The 21,662-nt window shown below is 43.6% G+C and overlaps 1 protein-coding gene across 7 annotated transcripts in view; it reads right to left on the bottom strand.

Annotated features, from left to right (window-relative positions):
- The window catches only part of ABLIM2 (actin binding LIM protein family member 2), a 167,136-nt gene extending 153,979 nt beyond the window's left edge, over positions 1-13,157 (bottom strand). For all 7 annotated transcript variants that reach the window (XM_056555044.1, XM_056555046.1, XM_056555049.1 and 4 more), the window contains exon 1: positions 12,939-13,157. In XM_056555044.1, the coding sequence (XP_056411019.1) occupies positions 12,939-12,948 (10 nt within the window). In that variant the 5' untranslated portion in view covers positions 12,949-13,157. The remainder of the gene's footprint in view (positions 1-12,938) is intronic.
- Between the last annotated feature and the right edge of the window lie 8,505 nt (positions 13,158-21,662).

The raw sequence follows: 21,662 nt of genomic DNA, 5'->3' as shown, positions 1-21,662 counted from the left end.
TATATATATATATATGTGTGTGCTGCTGGTGTGTGGCCTGTTTAGTAGCAAGATATCAGACGCAATTTAAATGGGTATTCCGGGATCTAAGCTTTTATCCCCTATCCAGAGGATAAGTGATACAATGTCTAATCGTGGGGGGCCCGCCCCTGGGACCCCCCGTGATCTCCCTTCAGCACCCGCATTGTATGCGGGGCTGCGGCTCCAGTGTCGGAAACTTCCGGTTTCCAAGACTGGAGATGTGACGCCAACCAGCTGAGGATAAAGCAGACCTGTCAGCAGGAAAACAGGGGCAAACAGAAGCCCATCATTATTATTCCAGACATACCTTCATATTTCAATAGTCTTTTCCATTGGTAAAATATTTTTGTTTAAGGGATGCTCCAGGGAAGTTAAAAAAATAAAAATGCCCCAAAGCCACCACAATACATGTTCTTTGTCCCCTGTAGTTATCCTTGGGATTCTGCCAGCTTCTGTGGCCCCTGTTGTCCCCTGAATATTATTTTCCTTTGCTTGCAGCCCAGACTACAACTCCCAACAGTCAGTGCTGCTCTGTGTAATGGCTGCCAGCCAATTGCTCTTCCTATCTGTGTGCATGCTTTGTTGTTGTAAACACAGTAAGCAGCACACACTGTACATGTCTTTTCTTTCAAGTCTGAGATTTAGGACTCCAGCATGAGTCTAAAATCTATAAAAAGGGCTTGCGGCCAGGACTGGTAGGGACTGTTTTCTTCTGCCAAAAATTTGTGTTCATTTACACACTGCAAGATACAAAGGACGCGATTCGGCGAAAGCCTTATTCAGACTGATGTAAGTCTGAATAAGGCTTTGGCCGAAACGCGTCCCTTGTATCTTGCACCGTGTAAATAAACACAAATCGTTTGGCAGGAGAAAACAGTGAGTGCCGGGATTTCTTTTTCTACTGGTTCAACAATAGTCCACGTGCACCATGGTAGATTCGAGTGCCGACCCTTCCTATACTTCCAGGACTGGTAGGGAGACCCCTAGTGTTCATTTTTTCAAAGTGGAAAATGAAATAGAAAGAAGCATATTTTTTTAATAACATGCAATTGGAAAGTTCTCCTGCATACATTAAAGGGGTTATCCAGGAAAAAACTTTTTTTTATATATCAACTGGCTCCAGAAAGTTAAACAGATTTGTAAATTACTTCTATTAAAAAATCTAAATCTTTTCAGTACTTATGAGCTTCTGAAGTTAAGGTTGTTCTTTTCTGTCTAAGTCCTCTCTGATGACACCTGTCTTGGGAAACGCCCAGTTTAGAAGCAAATCCCCATAGCAAACCTCTTCTAAACTTGGTGTTTCCCGAGACAGGTGTCATCAGAGAGCACTTAGAAAAGAACAACCTTAACTTCAGAAGCTCATAAATACTGAAAGGATTAAGATTTTTTAATAGAAGTAATTTACAAATCTGATAAAAATAGGATATTAGTCCTCAGCTCAATATCAAAAAGATTAATGGGGGATGTCTGGTATCAATAATAGAGAAAAAACAAAATTGGTATATAAATGATTTTTTATAGATATTAAATAGTGTGTTACCGCAGGGCCCTACGGTAGCGCACAATTAGTTAAAAAGTAATAAATATAAAAAATGCAACAAGTTATTACACTACAGAGCGAATGATACTCCTAATAACAAATGTATCTATTACAGCTAATAGCCGTATAATGATACACTGGGTGATGATGTGACATACAATGTTACTCTGATCAGAATGGTGGTAAGTTCAATGTGCACAGAAAATAAAAATAAATATAAAACGTTCCTCCTGGAAAGGAAATGGCTTATTGGAAAAAATAATAAAAAAATAAAAAATGCAAAAAAAGTCCTGTAAATAAAAAGTGACAGTGCAAAAAGTCCTGTAAATAAAAAATGATGGAATTGTGTCCTGTAGGGTGGATCCTACAATTGACCTGAAATAATGTCCTGCAAAAAAATCGTATGCTGTATATGATTATAACATATGAATTAGTTGGAATTGGATCGCTGTTGCCGGTTTCTCCACTCCACAGCCAGATGGCCTGCAAATAGAAAGATAGTCGCTGGCACAATTGTGACACTCACCGCACCGCTGGTGGACAGATGGACGATGGACAAATGCGCTCTAGCCGGGGCGGCGTGATGGTCACAGGATATACAGCCGTTCTCACCGGCGAGCTGTCCCTTGGCGTCAGGTGTACTCTAGCCGGGGCGGAGTGTTGGTCGCGGAATTTTTTTTTTTTATATTTTTTATTTCATTTTTAATATTCATCATTAATTTTATTTTTATATATATATATATATATATATCATTTCATTTTTCAATTCATTTTATTTTCATTTTTATTTTTATTTATTTATTTATTTATTTATTTTTTAATTCCTATTTTACATTTTCATTTACATTCATTTTTTATTTCATTATTAATTTTTAATATTCACTCTATCTATATTTTTATTACCCTCATCTTCATTTTAATGTCATCTTTATTTTAATTTTACTTTATCTGATATTCTATACAATATGTAATGTCCTATATAAATACTAATGATCACCTTCATGATACATTACAAAAATCCATGTTGGCATATTCTCTCACTTAGATATATCACCCATGTCGGATTTTTTCTTTTACCCGATTCATGCCACTTTCATGCCACTATTCCTTACCTGGTCTTAGATATAATTCTAATTGTTTGGAGGCCTATAAAAACGAACAGAGACCGCATATGGTCATACACCACTGAGGAAGGGGCACTACTAATCTGCTTTGAACTCCGAAATGCGTTTGGTGACTGTGATTGAGCCTTTTTATATTGGTCTAGTTCACACTACAGCTGCGGTTATACAAGTACTGATCGGATAGTTCCTCTCTGGAGAGATCTGATTTTCTATTCATCCATTACATGGTCCTGTATTCCAATCCATTTGCTGAACCGGTGCAGAGCCCTCCATCATCGGATTAATATCTCTATCTGCACGCATTATTGATATTCAACGTCATCTAGTATCAACTAACCTCCCGCACAAGGTCAGCTGACCTGCCATCAGCTGACCTACTACGTCAGACGCCAAGAATCAACTCGCCGGTGAGAGCGGCTGGATATTCCGCGACCAACACTCCGCCCCGGCTAGAGTACACCTGACGCCAAGGGACAGCTCGCCGGTGAGAACGGCTGTATATCCTGTGACCATCACGCCGCCCCGGCTAGAGCGCATTTGTCCATCGTCCATCTGTCCACCAGCGGTGCGGGGAGTGTCACAATTGTGCCAGCGACTATCTTTCTATTTGCAGGCCATCTGGCTGTGGAGTGGAGAAACCGGCAACAGCGATCCAATTCCAACTAATTCATATGTTATAATCATATACAGCATACGATTTTTTTGCAGGACATTATTTCAGGTCAATTGTAGGATCCACCCTACAGGACACAATTCCATCATTTTTTATTTACAGGACTTTTTGCACTGTCACTTTTTATTTACAGGACTTTTTTTGCATTTTTTATTTTTTTATTATTTTTTCCAATAAGCCATTTCCTTTCCAGGAGGAACGTTTTATATTTATTTTTATTTTCTGTGCACATTGAACTTACCACCATTCTGATCAGAGTAACATTGTATGTCACATCATCACCCAGTGTATCATTATACGGCTATTAGCTGTAATAGATACATTTGTTATTAGGAGTATCATTCGCTCTGTAGTGTAATAACTTGTTGCATTTTTTATATTTATTACTTTTTAACTAATTGTGCGCTACCGTAGGGCCCTGCGGTAACACACTATTTAATATCTAATATCTATTAAATATCATTTATATACCAATTTTGTTTTTTCTCTATTATTGATACCAGGCATCCCCCATTAATCTTTTTGATATTGAGCTGAGGACTAATATCCTATTTTTATCACTTTTATATATCTCTCTGTGGGGGAAAGCTTTTAGTTAACCTCGCTCATTTTTTGTGGTTGAGCTACACATATCTGCATTTCCTTAATTTACAAATCTGTTTAACTTTCTGGAGCCAGTTGATATATATATATATATGTATATATATATATATATATATATATATATATATATATATATATAAAATTCCTGGAATACCCCTTTAATCTATAATATATCAAAAAGTTTTTTTTGATGAAAGGTACCCTTTAAAGGGTACCTCTCATCCCAAAAAAATTTGATATATTATAGATTAATGTATGCAGAATAACTTCACAATTGCATGTTATTAAAAAATATGCTTCTTTCTATTTAATTTTCCACTTTGAAGAAATGACCACTAGGGGTCTCCCTACCAGTCCTGGCAGCAAGCATTTCAGACTCATGCTGGAGTCCTAAACACTACGAGCTGCCAGTCTGCATTGTTCACAAAGGAGAACACTCAGAGCTGCCAGTCTGCTTTGTTCACAGCCTGTTTGGCTGTGAACAAAGCAGGCTGGCAGCTCTGAGTGTTTAGGACTCCAGCATGAGTCAGAAATGCTTGCTGACAGGACTGATCGGGAAAAATACAATAGAAAGAAGCATATTTTTCATTAACATGCTATTGGAAAGTTATTCAACATTCATTAATCTAAAATATATCAAAAGTTTATTTGATGAGAGGTACCCTTTAAGCACCAAAACACCCACTTTGGGCAGCCCCACTTTGCAGAATACAGGCTACCACAAAGAGCACCTGTTTACTGCTGATGGCACCTGTGAGGCCTGAAGGGCACTGAAGTTCTTACGCACAAAGTCACGCCGTAGACTGTTCCGACATAATCTGATAGAGACAGCAGACAAGTGGCGAGAGCACGCTACCCATTAAGGAGACATATGTGACCATGAATGCACTCAGTGTTTGCAGTGGAGGAGCAGACACAAGCCATCTACTTGTGAATGTGGTCTCTGTGTGGTCGGCTATGTCCGCCGGCTTTACCGCTCACATGATGGAATCATTTAACTCTACTGATCTAATGATCGCACATAAAGCAGTGAATAGGAGCGGTCAGCTAGAGACCATGTGTAAAATCCAGCACATCTTACAGATGCCCAGCATACATAACAACTTTATATTTAACCTTATGTTGTGCAACAAACATCCAATAGCTATAAGCATAGGCGTAACTTGTAGCTTCTGGGCCCTAATGTAAAATCTGTAAAAGGGCCCCTATATGGCATTTATAATACTGGTGTTTTCTTATAGGGCACAGGTATCTATGGGGCCACCTTGGCCACCAGGGCTTGATGCTACCTCTGCACCCACTATAGTTACGCCCCTGACTATAGGTCTAATCCGTGGTCCCAAAGTGTGGCCCTATAGATGTTGCAAAACTTCAACTCCCAGCATGCCCGGACAGCCGTTGGCTGTACGGGCATGCTGGGAGTTGAAGTTTTGGTCACTTCGTTCTTATTCTTTCGATGTAAAGCAATGAGGAATCAGTCATGTGACTAAGATGTTGCGCGCTTTCTTCTAAAACATACAACCGAGTTACTAACTTACTACCATAAAGGCAAGCCATGGAGCTGCTTGCTAATGTTATGGCTCACAAAGGGATAGTCACCCAGCTTTCCAAGACCCCTGAAGGGGCAATCTTATGATAGCACGTGATGTATCACCTTTCCTGTTGTGTGGTGAGAACCTGTTGGCCCAAAAACCCATGAAAAGGGTATAGAGAAGAAACCGAACACAGGCTCTTCTGTCCAAGATGGCAAAACCTGGAACCACAATGGGAGAATGGAAAAATGGCCAAATTTAGAATCACACTGGCATCCCTTTCTTCACCCATACCCCTTTACCTATTTGGTTAAACTTGATGGACATTTGTCTTTTTCAACAGCAAAGCCCAATACATACATGATATCAGATCACTGAGAGCAAAGAAGTAACTTGATCCTGGGCCCTAATGCATAATGTCAAACAGGGTCCCTTATCAGTCCTTGAAAGTACTGGTGTCCTCATATGGGACAGAGGAACCTTTGGCGCCTCCTCAGACTCCAGGTGTAAATGCAGCATATTCTTCCCTTAGGGTATGTTCACACTATGGAATTCCGCGGTGTGAATTCAACATTAGTGTGAATGGGTCTTCGCGAGAGCCGTTCATACTGCGGAATTTCAGCGGCGGACAATTCCGCCGCTGAAATTGTTCTGCGTAAAGAAAGAACATGATCATTCTTTGCGCGGAAGTCCGCGAATACTGCATAGCCATCAATGGTGACGGCGCAGTGCCGCGCGGTCCTACCGCCGCCGTCGGCTGCCAGGCTGAATCTCCGCTCGCGGAATTCTGCGAGCGGAGATTCCGTTCACACTCTGTAATGTGAACATGCCCTTATAGTTACACCCTTGTCTTGGCTCTGCCAACAGGAAAAATAGGCAGCTGCCTAGAGCGCCCTCTTGATGGGGGGCGCTGCTCTGCCTGCCACAAGAAAGATAGAAAGAGGAGGGGGTTTGTTACAGTGTGTCACCCCAGTAGTAAGGTGATTATATGAGGAGGAGGTTTGTTACAGTGTGTCACCCCAGTAGTAAGGAGATTACATGAGGAGGGGTTTTGGTACAGTGTGTCACCCCAGTAGTAAGGAGATTACATGAGGAGGAGGTTTGATACAGTGTGTCACCCCAGTAGTAAGGAGATTACATGAGGAGGAGGTCTGTTACAGTGTGTCACCCCAGTAGTAAGGAGATTACACGAGGAGGAGGTTTGTTACAGTGTTTCACCCCAGTAGTAAGGTGATTATATGAGGAGGAGGTTTGTTACAGTGTGTCACCCCAGTAGTAAGGAGATTACATGAGGAGGAGGTTTGTTACAGTGTGTCACCCCAGTAGTAAGGTGAATACATGAGGAGGAGGTTTGTTACAGTGTGTCACCCCAGTAGTAAGGTGATTATATGTGGAGGAGGTTTGTTACAGTGTGTCACCCCAGTAGTAAGGTGAATACATGAGGAGGAGGTTTGTTACAGTGTGTCACCCCAGTAGTAAGGTGAATACATGAGGAGGAGGTTTGTTACAGTGTGTCACCCCAGTAGTAATGAGATTATATGAGGAGGAGGTTTGTTACAGTGTGTCACTCCAGTAGTAATGAGATTATATGAGGAGGAGGTTTGTTACAGTGTGTCACCCCAGTAGTAAGGTGGGGCGTGTGAAAGGGCGGAGTCAAACAGGCAGCAAAATTAGCTTTTACCAAAGGTGGCAAAAATCCTTGCACCAGCCCTGCTCGGAGGTGTAAGAAGGTGGAGGTGAAAGCATTGAGCAACTACCACAATGTTTAATACAAGACATAATGGATAAAACATGTGATCAAACAAACAGTGAATGTGGGAGGAGGGTGCGTGAAACAATGGACAATCGGAGACAACACCTCTGCACTTATGGATCGCTCCAGAGCAGCAGCTGTTAACGTTTTCAGAGGGTGGAGAATAAGTGAATAAACAGGGACTGAACATAATTGGGGTCATTTTATAAATACCAGCATTTTATAACATAGAACCCCATTCAGGGGCCAGGGGCACAACTACATTATATGGGATAGGAAAGGTGGGCAACTAAGTATGTAGTGTAGGTGCTCAGAATGAAACGGCCACTGGAAAGGGTTTATACCAAAGGGCCCAGTCAGAAGAGTAGACGTTCCCTGGCATAGTAACACGAGTCCATCTTGTTCACCCATTGGGGGAGATTTATCAAAAACTGTGTAGAGATAGAGTGGCGCAGGAATTATCCACAACTATTATAACTATTGTTATGGCTCCCAAAGGGATAGTCACCCAGCTTTCCAAGACCCCTGAAGGGAAAATCTAGTTGGGCAATATTATGATAGCACATGATTTATCACTCCATAAACATGTTCAGGATTTTGATAAAGCTGAGTGAAAATTCAAAAAGGGATCGGTTAGGCTGGCAACATTGGTTGCTACCCAACTTAGACCAAACCTAAAAACAGAACAATAAAATGGATGTACAGAATTTAAAAAAATGTTTGATAGCAACTCATATTGCTACTCCCATATCTCCAGGGGTCAAGTCCTGGGAAAAAAAAACTTACCCAAGATTTCCAGTCAAGGGCTGGTCCTGCTGGACTCCTGCTAAAGGGAACAATGTTCCTGCTGTGGAAAAAGTGCAGGAACTCAGTTTCTACACGTTCCTGCAGGACTTGAGCCCTTGTGGTTACTCAGCTTTCCCACACTCCAGAAAGAAAATCCCAGTAATTCAGTCATATGATAGCAGAGGTGACTGTCTAGAAATATGTTCAGAAGTCTGTGAAAGCTAAGTGAAAACTGACATGGGAACTCTAACACTGACCACATTGGTTATCCATTTTTTTTTTTTTTAACAAACACGTCCTGTGCAAGGAGGAGCAGGAGGAGCACTGCCAGAGCACTGCAAAATGAGCAGGTTCACACTGAACATATGTGACAGATATGACAGAGTCTGGAGATGCCGTGGAACACATTCTGCTGCCTGCAACATCCTCCAGCATGACCGGTTTGGCGGTGGGTCAGTAATGGTGTGGGGTGGCATTTCCTTGGGGGGCCGCACAGCCCTCCATGTGCTTGCCAGTGGTAGCCTGACTGTCATTAGGTACCGAGATGAGATCCTCAGACCCCTTGTGAGACCATATGCTGGTGGGGTTGGCCCTGGGTTCCTCCTAATACAAGAAAATGCTAGACCTCATGTGGCTCGAGTGTGTCAGCAGTTCCTGCAAGAGGAAGGCATAGATGCTATGGACTGGCCCGCCCGTTCCCCAAACCTGAATCCGATTGAGCACATCTGGGACATCATGTCTCGCTCCATCCACCAACACCACGTTGCACCACAGACTGTCCAGGAGTTGGCGGATGCTTTAGTCCAGGTCTGGGAGGACATCCCTCAGGAGACCATCCGCCACCTCATCAGGAGTATGCCCAGGCATTGTAGGGAGGTCATACGGGCACGTGGAGGCCACACACACTACTGAGCCTCATTTTGACTTGTTTTAAGGACATTACATAAAGTTGGATCAGCCTGTAGTGTGGTTTTCCATTTTGATTTTGAGTGTGACTCCATATCCAGACCTCCATGGGTTGATAAATTTCCTTTCCATTGATAATTTTTGTGTGATTTTGTTGTCAGCGCATTCAACTATGTAAAGACGAAAGTATTTCATACGATTAGTTCATTCATTCAGATCTAGGATGTGTTATCTTAGTGTTCCCTTTATTTTTTTGAGCAGTGTATATTCAGTAGTTTTGGAAAGCTGAGTGAAACTCAACAGGAAGCTGTAATGTGATGACATTGGTTGTTACTCAACTTTACAAGAAACAGAGGCAAAATTTCCACTTGTTTTTTTTTTCCGGAAGTTTTGGGATATCTGCCACTGCAGTTTTTGAGCCTAAGTCAGAAGTGGATCCATAAGGGAGGAGAAGTGTAAGTCCTTCCTTTATTTGTCCTATTCCTTTTGAATATATTTCTGGCTTTGGCTCAAAAACTGCAGGGGCAATATTCCACAAATTGCCAGAAAAAAAACAAGTGGAAACCTAGCCTTATTAGAATGGCTATATGGAATTTTAACAAGAATTAGACAAAAATTAGGACAGGATATGAGGTCGGGTTATAAGAATAGTCAGGAGCATAACTATAGGGGGCTCAGAGGTAGCAGTTGCATCAGGGCCCTGGTGTCTAAGGAGGACAAAATAGATACAAAAAAGCAAGACCAGTATATGAAGGGTAAATCAACAAATTGTTCCCATAGATCACCAAGGTTGGCAATCCAAATAATCCCGTTAATTTCCCATATATGCCCCAAAAGAGACCAATATTACAAATTGCACAGGGGGTCCTGTTGCTAATTTTGTATATGGGCCCAAAAGCTACAAGTTAGGCCTCTGAGGACAGTATATGAGGACAGGATATGAGGACGGGATATGAGGATGAGATATGAGGATGGGGATGAGATATGAGGACTGGATATGAGGACGGAATATGGGGATGGGATATGAGGACAGGATATGAGAATGAGATATGTGGATGGGATATGAGGATGAGTTATGAGGATGGGATATGAGGATGAGATATGAGGACAGGATATGAGGATGGGATATGGGGATGGGATATGAGGACAGGTTGTGAGGATGAGATATGAGGACGGGATATGAGGACGGGATATGAGGATGAGATATGAGGATGGAATATTAGGACGGGATATGAGGATGGGATATGGGGATGGGATATGAGGTTGAGATATGAGGACGGGATATGGGGATGAGATATGAGGATGGGATATGGGCATGGGATATGAGGACAGGATATGAGGACGGGATATCGGGATGGGATATGAGGATGGGATATGGGGATGGGATTTGAGGATGGGATTTATGGATGGGATATGAGGACAGGACATCAGGACGGAATATAAGGATGGGATATGAGGACATGAGGTCGGGTTATGAAGATGGGATATGGAGATAGGATATGAGGATGGGATATGGGGATGGGATATGAGGACAGGACATCAGGACGGGATATGATGCCGGGATATGAGGACATGAGGTCGGGATATGAGGCCGGGATATAAAAAAGAGGTATGAGGTCAAAGTATGAGGTTCTGGTATGAGGACAATATATGAGGACAGGACATGAGAACGGGATATGAGGCCGGGATATAAGTATATGAGGTTGGGATATGAGTATGGTACATAAGGATGGGATAAGCTGTCGGCATATTAGGTTGAAGATATGAAGATGGGATAGGAGGACAGTATATAAGAACTAGGTATGAGGTCAAATGAGGTTTGGGTATGAGGACAGGATATGAGGTAGGGATAAGAGAACAGGATATAAGGACAGGATATGAGGTTTTGGTACAAGGACAAGATATGAGGTTGGGATATGCAGAAAGAATATGAGGATGGGATATGGGGACGGGAAATGACGTTGTTATATGAGGACGGGATATGAGGAGGGGTATGAGCGAGTACTCAGCTAATAACATAAAATAGAGATTTTAGGTGTATTTATACCCCTCATAGAAAAGCTATATATTATATTCAAGTGGTCTCTAAATGGTGGACTTCCAGCTGTTGCAAAACTACAACTCCAGCATGCCCGGACAGCCAACGGCTGTCCGGGAATGCTGGGAGTTGTAGTTTTGCAACAGCTGGAGACCCACGGTTTGGAGACGACTGCTCTATTCAGTATATCAGTGTAAAATTCCACTCAGCAGACGAATGCAACGGATGGATAATTGGATTTCCTCTGTTCTGCAACGGGTGGTGCTGTAGATAAAGTGGGCCATGTATTCCTAGCCACTCCTCAACAAGCATGGACAGAGTTACAATAAAGCAGCAAGACAAGACCTGGCCACCCCCTTCCCACCTGCCGCTTGTCATTTGTGTAACACATGACTCGCCTGCTACTATGTATCCCAATGTTTATAAATACATGCAATGTATCAGTGTTCTGTCCCTCTGCAGTACAGGATCATGATGAGGACGGCTCAGCTGGGGAAAGGCGCAGGAGGAGAAATCCATTCCCTTGCTCTCCAGGACCAGCTATAGCCATTGATTGACAGGGGGAGGGGGGGAGGGGGGTGGGCATCCCTCTTTTGCAAAGGCGTTTACCCACATGGCGAATTAACCCCTTCACTGCCAGGGATAGATGGCTTATAACCCCAATTGATTACCTGCTATCAGCCCCATTACATCATATCATAAAGAGATGATAACGTGGTATAAAGCAGGATACTGTAGGGGGGGCATTCTTACAGATTTATACAGGCGAGGTGGGGGGGGTATGGATGGCACAGGTAAGGTGGGCAGCGTGCTAGGTGGCATGTCTCATGGCCAGCCTCCATGGTGCTAGCTTATTATAATGCAGAAGACATGCAATGCCTTATTGCTATATATTGTCAAACATGAGAATTATATAGGTAAAGCTGGGTAGGTGGCAAGCATGTCTTATGGCCCTCTAACATAACTATTATTATTATTGATATTATTATGCAGAAGACATGCAATGCCTTATTGCTATACATTCATACACATGACTGATATAGTATATAGGTAAACTGGGTAGGTGGCTAACATGTTTTATGCCCATTTTACATATATTAATACTATTATTATTTTAAGGATGATTATAATGCAGAAGACATGAAATGCCCTATTGCTATACATTCATACCCATGACTGGTATAGTACAGTATACAGTGGTCCCTCAACATATGATATTAATTGGTTCCAGGAGAACCATCATATGTTGAAACCATCATATGTCGAGTACATATGTCTATGTAAAAATGGTAATTGGTTCTGGGGCCTCGGAACCATTGTATGTTGAATACATATCTCTATGGGAAACTGCCAATTGGTTCTGGGATGACCATTGTATGTGGAGTGTATGGGGAGTGTTTAACAAACCAGGGTGCCTCCAGCTGTTGCACAACTACAACTCCCAGCATGCATGTACAGCCATTGACTGTCTGGGCATGCTGGGAGTTATAGTTTTGCAACAGCTGGAGGCACACTGATAGGGAAACATTGATGTATGGGGTGTATAGTGTGCACTGTATAGGTAAACTGGGTAGGTGGCTAACATGTCTTATGCCCGTCTTACATTACTATTATTATTGCTATTATTATAATGCAGAAGACATGCAATGCCCTATTGCTATACATTCATACCCATGACTGGTATAGTATGTAGGTAAACTGGGCAGGTGTCACGCATGTCTTATCCCCATCTTACATAAATAGTAATAATATTATTTAGATTATTATAATGCAGAGGACATGCACTGCCTTATTGCTATACATTCACACCCATGACTGGTATATTATATAGGTAAACTGGGTAGATGTCAAGCATGTCTTCTGCCCATCTTACATAATCATTATTATTATAGAGATTATTCTAGGTGCCCAGTGCTATGGCATAGGTGGGCAATCCTTATAATAAAGGAGGCCAGCACTCACCTGCACTCATGCTGTAGATGCTTCCATGCAGTTGTCAGCAATCTGTAGATCCAGACAAGCCTTCTGCTGATCCCTTTACCTGTTACACATCAGCAATGACATCCCAGGCACATGGATGATGAAGAAGAACATTGCAATGTGATCCCCATCCAAGGAGCCTGCAATCCCCCCAGTGCACTGCAAGCAATGAGACCCAAGGCAGATGCTCCCTGTCCTACACTCTTCTTCTCCTCCACTATCTCCTCCTCCTTTATCTTCAGCACCGAGCTGATAAATGTTTCTGGGACAGCTATAGCGCAGGCATAAAAGAGAGGGATGATGGGAAGTGTAGTCTTCTTAGATCCCAACCACACTGCAGTGTCAAGGCAGGAAACTACATGGACCGTGATTCTTTGCAAGGAATGTGTCATATGCAGTTTGAGCGCCAGGTGGCGCTGTGGAGAGACTGCGATTTAAATCACTTTACCTCTGACTTTGCAAAGCAATGAATAGAGTCGTGGAAGTTATAGCCTGGGAGTGAAGGTGTGACAGGGTGAGGGCTGGGAGGGGGCATCACTAACAATGGGGACAGAGGATCTGTACAATAGTGACTGCAATGTTATTCATAATAATCTGAAGATCAGGAGTGACACATGTACTCCCAGGAAGCTAAAATTAGGAGATTTTTTAATACAGTGTTTTCCAAACAGTGTGCCTCCAGCTGTTGCAAAACTACAACTGGGGGGTGGTCACACAACATACAGTAGGTCCCGCAAAAATGATGCGCAGTCCCGCAAATCTTTGAAATGCCCCATGGGGTTGATGAAATGGCACAAGGCAAGGGTAATGAAATTGCACAAGGGGGTGATAAAAATTGCACAAGGGGGTGATGAAATGGCACAAGGGGGTGATGAAATGGCACAAGGGGGTGATGAAATGGCACAAAGATCTGATGAAATGGCACAAGGGGGGGAGGAAAAAGCACAAGAGGGGGATGAAATGGCACAAGGGGGGGGGTGAAATGGCACAAGAGGGCAATGAAATGGCACAAGAAGGTGATGAACTGGCACAAGGGGGGATGAAATGACACAAAGGGGCGGGATGAAATGGCACAAGGGGGTGATAACATGGCACAAGGGGTGATGAAATGGCAGAAGGGGTGATACAATGGCACAAGGGGTGATGAAATGGCACAAGGGGGTGATAAAATGGCACAAGAAGGTGATGAACTGGCACAAGGGGGGATGAAATGACACAAAGGAGCGGGATGATATGGCACAAGGGGGTGATAAAATGGCACAAGGGGTGATGAAATGGCAGAAGGGGTGATAAAATGGCACAAGGGGTGATGAAATGGCACAATGGATGATGAAATGGCAGAAGGGGTGATGAAATGGCAGAAGGGGTGATAAAATGGCACAAGGGGTGATGAAATGGCACAAGGGGTGATGAAATGGCACAAGGGGGATGAAATGGCACAAGGGGTGATAAAATGGCACAAGGGGTGATGAAATGGCACAAGGGGTGATGAAATGGCACAAGGGGGATGAAATGGCACAAGGGGGGTGAAATGGTACAAGGGGGATGAAATGGCACAAGGGGGGTGATAAAATGGCACAAGGGGTGATGAAATGGCACAAGGGGTGATGAAATGGCACAAGGGGGGAGTGAAATGGTACAAGGGGGGATGAAATGGCACAAGGGGGGATGAAATGGCACAAAGGGGTGATAAAATGGCACAAGGGGGTGATGAAATGGCACAAGGGGGGATGAAATGGCACAAGGGGGGATGAAATGGCACAAAGGGGTGATAAAATGGCACAAGGGGGTGATGAAATGGCACAAGGGGGGGATGAAATGGCACAGGGGTAATTAAATGGCACAAGGGGGTGATGAAATGGCACAAGAGGGTGATGAAATGGCACAAGAGGGTAATGAAATGGCACAAGGGGGTAATGAAATTGTACAAAAGGGATGCTGCAGGAGCAGGCAGGAGTGGAACACACATCTTGCTGGGGTGGGCAGTAATGGTCAGAAATCCAGCGGGAGAAAACATTCCCAGGGCTTTACCCCATATCTCAGCTTCCTAGAACCTATGAGTGTGATGTAGATGGGGGAGTTGGGATTAAAGGGAGACCGACTACATTAAAGTAATAAAGGAGGATTTACCACCTGGCATGCACATGTAAATTACGTTTGCAGTGTGTTTTTATTTTTTCCATTGACTTGCGTTGAAATTATCATCTCATTTTGCTCTATTTTGATGTTTTCTGTGCTGGCAACATAATTTTTCTTCTTGTGCACTTCCAGGGGTTTACAGATATGCTGGTTGGTGTGCTGAATTTATCACTTGCACAAATGTACTCCAGTGACCAGCTGCGTAGGAATGTGTGTGGGCTTTTCACCCTCTTTTGCACTATTCAGGGGCGTTCCGTCATTTCGCTAACAATAATTCCCCCCATAAAGTTTACAATTCGGCTATGTTCACATGGCAGAATGTCTGTGCAGAATTCCACATGAATATTCCGCATCAGCAGAGTCCCATTGATTTCAATAGGTTCACACAGCAGAATTTCCACGGCAGCAACATCTTCTGGAGAAATCCTGATTCCAAGGTCCGCAAAAATATTGAACCTGTTGAATGTTTTTGCAGATTCCGGTCGAGCCTTTTCGAGCGATCCTAGTGCCAAAATGTTCTGCAGGATCCGATGTCTGTGGATTGTGCGCACAGAAAATTTTCTGTGTGGGCATTCCACCATGTTAACAAAGACTTAGGTGGAATTTATTATTAGTGCAGTTTTTTTTAGCGCAATGTTCCCAGTAACTGCGCAAAATTTGTTATGTTTAGTGAGTCACTTAAATTTCCACAAAAGACAGAAAGCCCAAGGATAGTGCAAAAAAAGGGTTAAAAGCTCACACATATTCCTACAACAGAATAATTTTTGCGTAAGTGATAAATTCAGTGTACCAACCAGTGCATCTGCTAGCTTGTGCAGACAACATAAAATAGCGCAAAATTAGATGATTATTTCAGTGCAAGTCAATGCACAAAGACACACTGCTCACATAATTTTGCACGCCAATTAGGAAATTCCTTCCTCAGCATTTTGCTACCACTCCTACTCCATAAATGGGCACTGTCAGATTCAAAAACTTTTTATATATTGTACATCTTGGCAAAACATTAACTTTTCTAATAAACTTCATAAAAAATGTATCACCTTTTTATAGAAAATATAGCTTATAAAAAAGACCACTAGGGGTCCCCATACCATCCAGAACATAATCCTGACTGGCTGCAGCATCATCTTTGTCTCAGCTGAAGCACAGGCCGGGACAAAGTCCAGTAAGTGAGGGTGGGACTAGCACTTCTCTGTGCTCACTCCTGTCCTATCAGGCTGCAGCATAAAACAGAGAGGATGGGTTTACACAGCAGCCTGCAGTGATTGGATGAAGAGACCCAGCACAGAACAGCAGATTCTGGGTGAGTGTGTTTCTTAAAGGAAAACTGTCAGCTTGCCCCCCCCCCGGCACTAACCAGCGTTACTGGCTGTTAGTGCGGGGGACACTGATCAGTCTGATGCCTACCGTGCCCTGACCCGTCCCGCCGTTCGGACGAAATCTTCGGTTTTCAGTATATGCTAATTAGGTGCTAACTGGCACAGGTGGCATAACTGGCACTCTGACGTCAGCGCCACTTGTCCGCAGCACCGCCCAGCTCATCAATATTCCTCCCCTCCCTCCGCCTCTCCCTCTTCTCCCCGCTCTGTAATGAAGAGGGAGAGGTGAAGGTAGGGGAGGAATATTGATGAGCTGGGCAGTGCTACGGACGAGCGGTACTGACGTCAGAGTTCCAGTTACGCCGCCTGTGCCAGTTATCACCTATTTAGCATATTTACAAAAATTAAGATTTCGGCCGAACAACGGGGCGGATCCGGGCAAGGTAGGCATCAAACTGATTAGCATCCCCCGCACTACCAGCCAGTACTGCTGGTTAGTGCGGGGGGAGCAAGCTGACAGTTTTCCTTTAACCTTTTCATACTACTAGTATCATTTATGAAATGGTGAATGGTGGTCATACAAATTGATTTCTAACTCGTGCTGCTCAAATCATCTTCTCTGAAAATCAGCTCATATTGTCCTGTGTCTGTAAGACAAGCAATACAAGTCTATGGAGGGGGGAGGAGGGAGGAAGAGGGAGTTCCGCCCATCAGCTCTGGGAGAACCGCAGATTATAGATGAAGCCTGCAGAGCAGTAATCTGCTGAAAAATGCCATATACAAGTTATAAAATAGCCAGAAATAGTGCTGCTCCTCATGTACACACACAGGACAGGGCATCCTGAAAAGTCACCTTGAATGACAGGTGCACTTTAAGGAGTTAAAGGAGAACTCCAGAATATAAAAATTGTCCCCCATACTGCCGGCAGTAAAAAAAATAAAGATGTACATACCTTCCTCCGCTTCCCCGGGGCCTCCGGTAACCGGCTCCGGTCTCCGCCACGATCCTCTTCCTGGTTACTGGTGGTCGGCGAGTCATACTGCGCTCAGCCAATCACCGGCCGGAGTAAAGTCCCGACTCGGCCGGCTGTAGGCTGAGCAGCAGTATGACGTTTTCGGCCCCGGCAGCAGGTTCCAGTGTAGTGAATAATTGTGTGTCTTGAAGCGTTCTCACACTGCCGCTCAGCCTATCGCCGGCCGAGTCGGGACTTCACTGCGGCCGGTGATTGGCTGAGTGCAAAATGACTCGCCGACCACTGACAACCAGGAAGAGGATTGCGGCGGAGACCAGAGCCGGTTACCGGAGGCCCTAGGGGAGCGGAGGAAGGTTTGTCCATCTTTATTTTTTTACTGCCGGCAGTATGGGGGACAATTTTTATATTCTGGAATTCTCCCTTAAGACTGATTCCACTATGAAGAGCACATGGAGCTTAAGTGGGACAAATATTCGAGGCCGGGATGATGTCAGGGATATGTTGCAGCGTAATTCCCGTTAATGCTGATATACTTGATCCTTGGTATTTGAAAGCCGATGCCGGTCTTAACACTAGACCTAACGTCGAGTCAATTCAGAGTTCTTTTTATAGCTTGTCGTAAAAATAGATTCATTATATTTAGCGTTGTTACTGACACGCTCAACCGCAATGTAGAGACAAATTGTGGAACTGTATGGTGGAATGTACTGCAGTATACTGGAGTGATAATGTACATTTATATTGTAGGGTCCCCAGTGACAAAGTGATCCTAGGGCCAAAGGCTATCCGGGAATGCTGGGAATTGTTTTTTTTGCAAGAGCTGGAGGCCCCCTGGTTTGGAAACACTGACATACAAACTCATTGTAAGTGGGATTTTAACCTAAGACCCCACTCTGCAGGTATATGTGCCCAGCCTTAGAAGCAGGGGCGTAGCTAAAGAGGTAGCAGTCGTACCAAAGCCCTGGTACCTAAGAAGGGCCCCAAAACACAAATCGGCCCCATAAGACCAGTCTTTCAATTGGCATATGGGGCCCTGTTGCAGATTGTGCATCAGGGCCCAGAAGCTACAAGCTACGCCTCTGCTTAGAAGTATGTTACTGAGGTCCTCTGATGGACTACAATGTGATGCATCCAAGTCCCAGCAGCGGTGAGTGTAATATAGAACCATTTTTACAGTTTGTATAGAGATAATGTTAAATTGGTACTCCGCTGCTCAGCGTTTGAAACTGTTCCGAATGCTGGAGTCGGCGCCGGGAGCTTGTGACGTCATAGCCCGGCCCCCTCACGATGTCACGCCCCACCCCCTCAATGCAAGTCTATGGGAGGGGGCGTCACGCCCCCTCCCATAGACTTGCTTTGAGGGGGGGGTGGGGTGTGACATCATGAGGGGGCGGGGCTATGATGTAATGAGCTCCCGGCTCCAGCGTTCGGAACAGTTTGTTCCAAACCCTGAGCAGCGGAGTACCCCTTTAAGTGACTGTGCTCCGGCACATGAGAGGTGTAGTTATAGGGGTGCAGTTGTAGCCGTCACATCTGGGTCCTTGGTGCCTGGAGGGGCCCAACATTCTCTCTGCTACATAATAAAGTGCAAGCAGTGTCTGATGGCAGCTCATACCACTTCACGTCATCGTCGCTATTCATTTCATGCAGTAAATTCGTCCTCACATGCCAAGTATTTCCAACAGCGAGCTGTAAGATGCCACAGCTGGGCCGGGCACTTGTACAATATCACAAATAACTTAGGTCACTGAAGTAAAAATAATTTCTCTCATGCAACATAACAACCTAGGAAAGAGCACAATCTGCAATAACACCTAGCTGCAAAAGAAATAGCCCGAGGGTCAGTTGTCAGTCTTGACTATTCCTTCGGGTTCGGAAAATTCGCTATTCTGGAGTTTGGACATGTGGCCTGCAACCCCGGCAAACCTAATGTTGCTTATCACACAATTTCCCACAAACATGGCTGAATAGGACAATTTAAGGAGTAAGTTTTATTTTTTTTATTATTAAGTCATGTTATCTATTTATATTATATTTGATAATTTTATATGATTATATTTGATAGTTTTATATTATTATATTATATTTTTTATTATACCTTTATTAGATATATTTTAAGGAAAATATTTTGGATTTCCATTATAAACTAAACTATGAACTATGAGATATTAAAGGGGTATTCCGGCCAAATACATCTTTACCCTATCTAAAGGATAGGGGATAAGAAGTCTGATCATGGGGGGCCCGCCGTTGGGACCCCCCGCAATCTCCGTGCAGCACCCTCATTCTATGCGTTTTTTTCCGGGACTGGAGAAGTGACGTCACGCAACGCCCCCTCCATTCATGTCTATGGGAGAGGGCGTGACGGCTGTCACGCCCCCTCCCAAAGACATGAATGGAGGGGGTGTGGCATGACATCACAAGGGGACGTGGCGTCACGTTACTTCTCCAGTCCCAGAAACACAGACGTTTCCAAGAGATCTCGGGGGGTCCCAGCACCGGGCCCTCCGTGATTAGACATCTTATCCCCTATCCTTTGGATAGGGGATAGGATGTATTTGGCTGGAATACCCCTATACATGTTTTGCAACCTGCTGTTTAGTAATAAACCAATAAGGCTTCTTCCGACGCCCTGGAAGAAGCCTTATTGGTGAAACGTTGGGTCAAGGTGGTCTGGTGCCCGTGTGCCACTCTGTTATTGGTAACTATTGATTGTATTATTCGTGCCAAGTACAGTTCTGCTACGGCATATTTAGTCATCATATGCACACCTACTTTTGATATTTACTTGACCACTAGGTCTATCGGGGTTAGTTATATCTACCCCTGTATTCTGTTCTCGTTACTAATGTCTCCTCTTGGGCTTTTGTGTAGGTGTTCTTAATCTGCCTGTTATAGCCTTACTCATATAAGCAGTTCAGTCCTCCCAGGCCACTCCTCGTTTTCTGTGCCTCTGTGGCTATGGAGAAGCAGCTGTGTCTGCAAGTTATACCTGTCTTTTACTTGATTTTAAATGTATGTAATTGAAGTGGTATTTGTATGCTAATAAAACTTTGCAATTTTCATTATGGATCTGTGTACGCCTCCTTTTTTCTATGTATTTGATAGGTCAATGGCAGCGGCACATGTATCAAGAGCAAACTGGATCAACCAACCATTCCCAATTTTTTGCCAAGGTAGAGATGCATTTCACAGGGTTCTTCTATTACCTGAAAACACTCTCTTGTCTATGTAATACACAATAATTCTTGATGCCTGCCGTAGCCAGGGAAGCTCTTTACATATGGATTTATGCTGCCATTATTGGGTTAAAGATCAGTTGTCTAAATCTGAATGTAGTTTAATTAAGCGAGTGATACAGAATTGCCGTAAGTCCCATAGACTTGCATTGCAAATGTATTGTAATGCAAGTCTATAGGACCTCCAGCAATTGCATATATCACTAGCTTTAGCGGCAGAAAATGGAGTTGCTGTTTGATTTCGTGTTGAGATCCTGCTCTCAAATGAGAGGTCTGTCCAGTATTAGAGAAAAGTACCTAAATAGAGTACCATAGAATACCACCATGTAAGGCCTAAATAATACCACCATAGAGTGGCTACATCACAATAAGGTGCCCAAATAATACAAACTTACCCCAGTACTTAAAGAGTACTTGTCACTAAATAAAACTGTTAATATAGTGTTCCTTGTGTAATTAGCAGACACTTTCCCATTCACTTGCTTCAACATAAATATGTTTAAAATGTAATATAAAAAACATCCACTAGGTGGCTCTATTCTGTTCCTTGTCACAATTAATACAGTGAGTTTGGTCTCCTCCTGGCCTGGCAGAAGTCCAAACTCAGGAAGTGTTTCTCTGGACTGAGCTTGATTGACAGCTGCACAGAAAGTGAAAGCTCCACAGATTCTCACAGAGAGCTGCACAGACTGAAACCTGCAGGAGAGCCTCACTGATAGCAACACAGACTGAAACATGCACATAGCCTGAGGTCTTCTATTCATCACAGCACTGCAACCATGTGAGGGCGGAAATGGTCCTCCAGCAGGCAGTGATGTCATGCCTGCTGGGAAACGCCCACTTTCTCCATAAGGTATATTGCACTATGTTAGAAAGAAGAATGGTAAGATACACAGCTTTTTAAAGCTTTGAATTTTTTTTTTAAGGGTGGGAGGGGTGTTAGGAGTAGTTAGGAAACATAGCCTGAGTTAGTTTAGAAAGGTTTATTTGGTGACAGGTGCTCTTTAAGTAATATCATTACAGTGTGCTACA

This window comes from Hyla sarda, chromosome 1 (assembly GCF_029499605.1).
Source record: "Hyla sarda isolate aHylSar1 chromosome 1, aHylSar1.hap1, whole genome shotgun sequence".
Lineage (NCBI taxonomy): Eukaryota > Metazoa > Chordata > Amphibia > Anura > Hylidae > Hyla > Hyla sarda.
The sequence above is the reverse complement of the archived record's forward strand: the minus strand, read 5'-3'. Positions and strand labels throughout refer to the sequence as shown.